General features: G+C 38.6%; 1 protein-coding gene and 1 pseudogene across 1 annotated transcript; one reads left to right on the top strand and one right to left on the bottom strand.

The window, feature by feature from the left end:
- Window positions 1–349: 349 nt before the first annotated feature.
- On the top strand, window positions 350–1,755 carry LOC146630868 (uncharacterized; annotated as a pseudogene).
- Window positions 1,756–2,813: 1,058 nt separating this feature from the next.
- Window positions 2,814–5,663, bottom strand: LOC146630867 (N-acetylneuraminate-9-phosphate synthase-like). The gene is made up of 6 exons (XM_085356156.1): window positions 5,532–5,663; window positions 5,209–5,424; window positions 4,795–4,894; window positions 4,179–4,333; window positions 3,193–3,459; window positions 2,814–2,999 (listed from the first exon to the last, which is right to left on the bottom strand). Exons 1-6 carry the CDS (start codon window positions 5,661–5,663, stop codon window positions 2,814–2,816), a joined length of 1,056 nt encoding a protein of 351 aa, XP_085212282.1.
- Window positions 5,664–6,803: the final 1,140 nt, after the last annotated feature.

The raw sequence follows: 6,803 nt of genomic DNA, 5'->3' as shown, positions 1-6,803 counted from the left end.
GAAAAAATACAGACTAAAAGTGGTGTCAAGCTGCCCCAGAGAAAGTGATTTGTAAGATACCTTGAGAGAGAATACGATATAATAAACTCTAATTTGAAGGCTACACTCTGAGAGGTAGACTTTGTTTCCACCACTGCTAACATCTTGACAGTAAATAATAAAAGTTTTATGGGTGTAACATTTTACTGGATTCATTCCACTTAACACTGCAACAAGGTCACCCTAGCATGCAAGAGAATCAGAGGCAGCCATACCTATGATGTAAATGGAGCAGAGATTCCCATCATATGGACTTCAAGGTTGCCACTGTAACTGTCAATGCATCCAATTTTGCCAAAGCATTTAGAGTATGTCAGCCCTGGATTTGGAGTCTGAATCTGAAAATGAAGAAGGTGATGACGATGAATCAACTTTTACTGATGTCATAGAAGCTCTTTCAACCTCATCTGGTTATTCACAGTTTAGCCGCCCTCCACAGTACAGATGTTCATCGCACACAATAAATCTGATTTCAACAAGTTGACAAACATCTAAATTCCCGTGCAGACAAAAAGGCTGTATATAGGAGTAGCATTGCAAAATGCTCTGCTCTGTGGCCTAAAGCATGTCAATCAACATTAGCCTCTGAACAGGTGGAGGAAGTCAGCTGCAGGAAGCTAATGGTACCCACATCCAAAAGGTGGAATTCCCTTTTGGGGCCATTGCCAGAATCATCACAATTCCCTTGAATTAACTTAATCCCCTGTGTCTAAAAATGAGAATTAAGTGCCTTAACGAAAGGAAGTACAAATTCTTGAAAGAGTACTGCACTGTGATGAAGTCCCTGACAGTAGCTCTGGACATCTTACAAGTGGATGAGTGACCTATGGAGCTTTACTACCAATACTCACAAGCATGATGTCAAAGACACTTGCCCTGAAAGATGACCCTCTCTAGAATAACCAGATGTCATTGTAAAGGTAAGATTGCTTTGAGTGGATTTGTTGAATTTATTAGACCATTCATGGTGGGCGGATGTTACCCTTTGTTTTAAGCTGTGTGTGCAATTATAAGACAGAATAAACTAAATATCCACCCCTTGTTAAATATCAGGGATATTGATCATCATTAATCATGAATATTAATCATAATATCAACAGAAGCCTCAACAAAATTTAAATCTCATACAGTATTGAGAGCACAAAAGATGGTTTAGGGCAGTAAAACCTACAAAATAATTACAACAGCTAATTATATAGTAAATTATTGTTATTCTTAGTTGCATCATATTGTATGTTACAGGCAATCAAGACTTGTTTTGATGCTGTTCTGGATAGCTAAGAAGGACTTCTCGCAGCCGCCACTTGTCCCAAGTTTAAACTTCCTTGACTGAGAGATGAGTGTTGGAGAGAGCATGTGAAGGAAGAAGGAAAGATGAAGGAACTTCTCACAGCAGAGTGTCATAAAGTTGCTCCTGCAACTGACAATGTTTATGTGTCCCAACGGCCAGCCAGCCCAGCCGGAATTGACTTGTTTGAATTTGAGAACCAGCCCTCAGTGTATGAGCTTGAGATTCTGAATCTGTTCCCAAATCTCATAAAGATGTACATGCAATACAACACTCCAACTCCATCCAGTGCACCAGTGAAATGGCTGTTGAGTTTAGGTGGATTGGTGCTTTTCTTCGAAAGGTACAGACTATCTGATAGAAGGTTTGAGAAGCATCTGCAGATGCGATATAATCACTGTGATATAATCACCAAAAGAAAACAATAAAGCATAGGTAATTTTCTGGGTAGCCACAAAATGAGACTGTATCAACAGCCTGAATGTAGCATGCAATAGCATTTTCTGTTTTGTTAATTTGGTAAAGTTTGGGGGCAGCACGGTGGTTAGCACTGTTGCTGCCCAGCAAGAAGGTCCTGAGTTCAATTCTTTCTGTGTGGAGTTTGCATGTTCTCCCCGTGTTTGCATGGGTTCTCCTCAGGTACTCAGGCTTCCTCCCACCGTCCAAAGACATGCAGTTTGTGGGGATAGGTTAATTGATTAATCTAAATTGCCCATAGGTGTGAATGGTTGTCTGTCTCTGTGTGTTAGCCCTGCAACGGACTGGAGACTTGTCCAAGGTGTACCCCGCCTCTCGCCCTATGACGGCTGGGATAGGCTCCAGCGACTCTGAAAAGGATAAGCGGAAGCGAATGGATGGATGGATGGCTGGATGGATTTCAGTGTTATTTGTAAACTGTTAATGAACAATCAAGAATACAGAGCTCTTTAAAGCCTTGTTTATTTGAAGTATTAAAATTACAGAAACATTTGATTACAGTTATAGCCCTCATGTGACACCTGGATGATTAAGAGAAATTGTATATGAAGTCCCCTAGATGATTTCACAATATTTTTCCTGACACATGCGCTGCATACATATAGGTGTTTTGTATAATTGGGAGAAATTGTGTCAAACTGGATTAGTATAACAAATATGTGAATCTTATCACTGGTTGAGAAACTCTGATAGATGTCTCAATTTGGACAAGGCTGGTAGTGTGAGTATTTCCTCATGAAAGGCCTGTGGCCTTAAGAAAAAAGTGTTTACATTTATTCAAATTACATAAAGGTCATATAACTGCCATGTAACTTCACCCAGACATATGTTTCAAGTTCAATAATATTCACATTTGTCTTATCCCTCATTAAATGCACCATATCCCTTTCTGTTCACAAATGACATCATTATCTGTCCATTTTCTAGCTACCTGCCTATGTAACTCTATTTTATTTTCTACCCTTCTCTATTTGCCTGCCTCTCTGTCCCAATAGTTTGGGAAGATCCTTTATTCTATCATGTCTGCCAAGATGCTGTCATCTTCTTCAACGTCCACTTTGATCTTCTTGCCCACGAGCTGCTGCATATGTTCTGGAGGGATACCCTTTGGCTCACCAACCTTCACTGCAAACATGTCCAGGCTCAGTACTGTTCCTTTAGGGATTTTCACCTTAGCAATGACTGACTTGCCCAACTGGAGTAGAAAAAGAATAGAAATACATAAAAGATGTATTTTAATCCAGCTCATGTACGTTTTGCAAATTTGCACAGTTATGGATGTTCAGTGAACTGAAGAGGGTGGACGTAAACACAGTTAACAAGGACTGGTTTGATAGTGTTATGACATGATAGAATTTCAAAACTCAAGTCAAATGACTCAAACTGACCTTATCATGGCAGGTCTTCTCGCATGGTAACATTTGCTTGACTGGTGACCCCATTGCTGTTTCCACCAGTCGTATTGCTCGGACCAGTTCTGCCAGCTCAGAGGGCTCCAGGGATGCCTCATGGTCGTTTCCCTTCCAGGTCTTATCCAGGGTCACATGGCGTTCCACAACTTTTGCTCCCATCGCCACAGCAGCCACAGTGATGTAGATCCCTTTCTCATGACCAGAATATCCAATTGGAACATCTGGAAATTCCTCCTGGTATTTCTTTAAAAAAAAGAAGTAGAAAATAAAAAAGCCTATAGTATTATTGTCTGCTGCACGCACTGCCTCTTTGTGTACCTGTAACTGTCATACAATACAATGCTAAGACATACACAAACAATTTAATTTAAAATCTAAACACAAGTCTGAGTATATTACAGTCAAATGTGTTGTACTGCCCAACACAATCACGGGTTTTCATTGACAGGTGTCTTCTCTCCAGAATCAGCATCTACTTTGTGATTGTGTTATATGACACTGTAAAATCATGTAACATTTAGGGGCTGGATTTGAAAGTAATTGTTTAGCTAGCTGTTGTGTACTATAAAACCGCTAATGTTTATAGTAATGTGCCATTTACAGTGCACTGGCAGTTTGTATTCTCTGTATACTACTGCAATGAAGCTTTCATTCATGATATATGTTAATCATTAGATTCTAAGTATATGTGAACATAAAGGACAGATAGGAATTGAATTTAGACTAGTTTATGTTGATCTGATTAGAGCAAATCCTTGACTCTTGGAGTAAACAAAATAGTATCTGCTGAACCTATTTCCCACTTCAAATCTATAACTAATAAAAAGCTAATATAGCTGATACAATCATATGTAAAAACAATATAAAAATATTTTCTCGTACATTTCATGTAGTTTTTGGCATATTGATTATTTCACCACATTTTACCCAGAGGAGATGATGATGATGTTCATTCATCTTACCCTGATCACACTGAGGTTGACATCTTTAGGATCCAGAGGGTAGGCGCTAGTGCACTGCAGGAGAGTAAATTTGTGGTTGTGCTCCTTTACTGTCTTGTAGACACGGCGTATGGTTTCCATGGACTGCATCCCAGTGGATACCACCATTGGTCGCCCTGACAATGATAGATTTGTATATATGTAACCCAACAGACTTATTAATAAATGTAGTTAATATTTTAAGCAATAAATAAAACATATTAATAATTGTTTTATTATAGGTAAATAATTCACAATTAATTATTTATTAACCTTAATTACACATAATTAATTCATATTTAAAATGTATTATGTCATTATTTTTATACTCCCACTTGATTTATACAGCTACATGTTGAAATAGTCTGCAATACAAACAGCAAACAAACTTCCATTCACAGCTCGTTAATCCTGCCCACTTTTATACCTGTCCAATGCAGTTTCTCATTTTTCTTTTCGTTCTTTTTTTTTCTTTTTTTACAAAGGACCACACCCACCTTGTTACACAGTGTTTAATTCACTGCACACTGTCAGTTTCGTGTTTCCTTAACATTGAGGTAAGAGTGCTGTTGAGGTGTAATACAACAAAGGCCTGTACCTTTTCTGGCTGTCTTTTCCAGATATGGGAAGTTGTTTGCATCGCAGGACGCAACTTTGAAGAACGGCACATCCAGCTCATGGAGAAACTCCACAGCCATCTATGAATATCAAGGTAATTGAGGCACAGAGTATCATCAGTGATCTGTGATATATGTACTGTTCTACGTGTTAGTTATGTGCCTACAGTATGAAAAAGAATGTAAACACTATTAATTCTACATTTTCAGGACAGAATTTGAAACTTTCATTAATTTCTGATGCTCTGTGCATGGTGAAATCATTATCATCATTTTTTGTACATTTTCTTCCAAGTTTTGTTTTTTTCAGGGCTACACATACATTACCGCATCAAAAGTAATAAAACATTTAAAGTGAATGTTCCTGATAATACATAGTTATTTGCAGCTCATACCTCATCCATACCAGAGGCGGTGAGAAAGATGCCGATGTCCTCTGCATACTTTTTTAGTTCCCTGTATTGATCATGACTGAACTCCAAGTGACGCTTGTGGTCACCGTACGTTTTCCCCCAGGAATGCTTTGAATTGTAGGGGCGCTCCAAGGCTCGCTTGCTGAATTTGCACTCTAATTCACTTTTCTGGAATTTGGCACAGTCAGCACCACAGTCCTGATAAGAGAAGAGATGAGAAGAGATAGCAAGGCAAGATAGTGATTTTACAGTTCAAATATTTTTTCATCATCATTCACAGGCAGACTATCACATCCTAAATTTACCTTTGCCATCTTGATCATTTTCTTGGCAATCTCAATGTCTCCCTGGTGGTTTTGTCCAATTTCAGCAATAATGAAACATGGATGGGAGCCCCCGATCATTCTGCCAGGACACAGTTCAAACTGCAGAGACATAGTGGCGACAGAAAGTTAACAGGCTAAAATTCTGAGTGGAGTCAAATTCACAGTTGAATCTCAAATGACGAAGGCTTCCAGGTTGAAAGAAAGAGGAAGATGCTGTTGGACACATTGCTACTTATAATCCTGGGAAGGCCCGCCTCTGCAACACCTAAATTTGCATGTTATTCAGGTTTGACTTATACACCTACTGTTTGTTTTTTGTTTTATTTTTTTCTATCCATGAGAACTAGCAGTGGTCCGTTTCTTCTGCCCAGATAGATCGTTGAGGATGACTGGATGATCCTGTATCTAAATAGGTCATTTAACAATTTCTGCCAAATTTCAATCAGGCACCATGTTTCCTCCATAAATGGTGCTGGTCTTGATAGTGTGGAGTGGTCCTTGTTTGTCATCATTTCTACAGTTGAGCCTTTGTGGTTCTGTATATGTTGCTGCAGTTTGGGATAATCTGTGTAATCGCTTGCTGTGTGGTGTATGAATGGCAGAACAGATAGAAACAGAGGCTACAAGCCTGATTGCACGACTGAAGCATTTTGACGCAGTTTGTTACCAGTTTGTTAGCTAAGCTCTGGCTGGTGGGTTGAGATTGACATGCACTAAGCTCTATCATTACTCCGGGTTTCTGGTTCGCTTTGTGTTGTGTTAGAATGCCATCTGTGCAGATGTGTACAAAAAACTAAAGTTGTATTAGCAGTATGCTACAGGGATTTATGTCCTGCATGCATTTTCCATTCTACTATTTCACTCTTGTGCTTTGTGCAATAAAAACAAAAGACATGCATAAGGCATGCATTTTGCTGAAGCAAAAAAGAAGTTTATTTGGCAAAGAATATATTGACAATGAAGTCATTAAGTGCCAAGTGTTTAAGTTCCAAACAGATAATTCATTTCAGAAGCTTTCTAGGAAGAGGTGTGGCTTTTTTAAGTCATTCAACAAACCAATAAGCCACGTGTATACAAAGAACTTAAAATCTAACTGACATGATAAGACAAACAAATGGAAAATAAAATGGATCAGAACCACTATATAAAAAGTTGTGACACCACACCTACAATTGTCATGCTTGTCATCCCATATGGAAAAGATATATATAAATCTTATAAAGTTTGTATCTGTCTTGTGTGAAACTTGTA

The sequence above is a fragment of the Diplotaxodon limnothrissa genome, linkage group LG6 (assembly GCF_057381915.1).
Source record: "Diplotaxodon limnothrissa isolate DT_005_m linkage group LG6, D_limnothrissa_male_GT1.1, whole genome shotgun sequence".
Classification (NCBI taxonomy): Eukaryota; Metazoa; Chordata; class Actinopteri; order Cichliformes; family Cichlidae; genus Diplotaxodon; species Diplotaxodon limnothrissa.
This window is presented reverse-complemented; position numbering and strand designations above follow the sequence as displayed.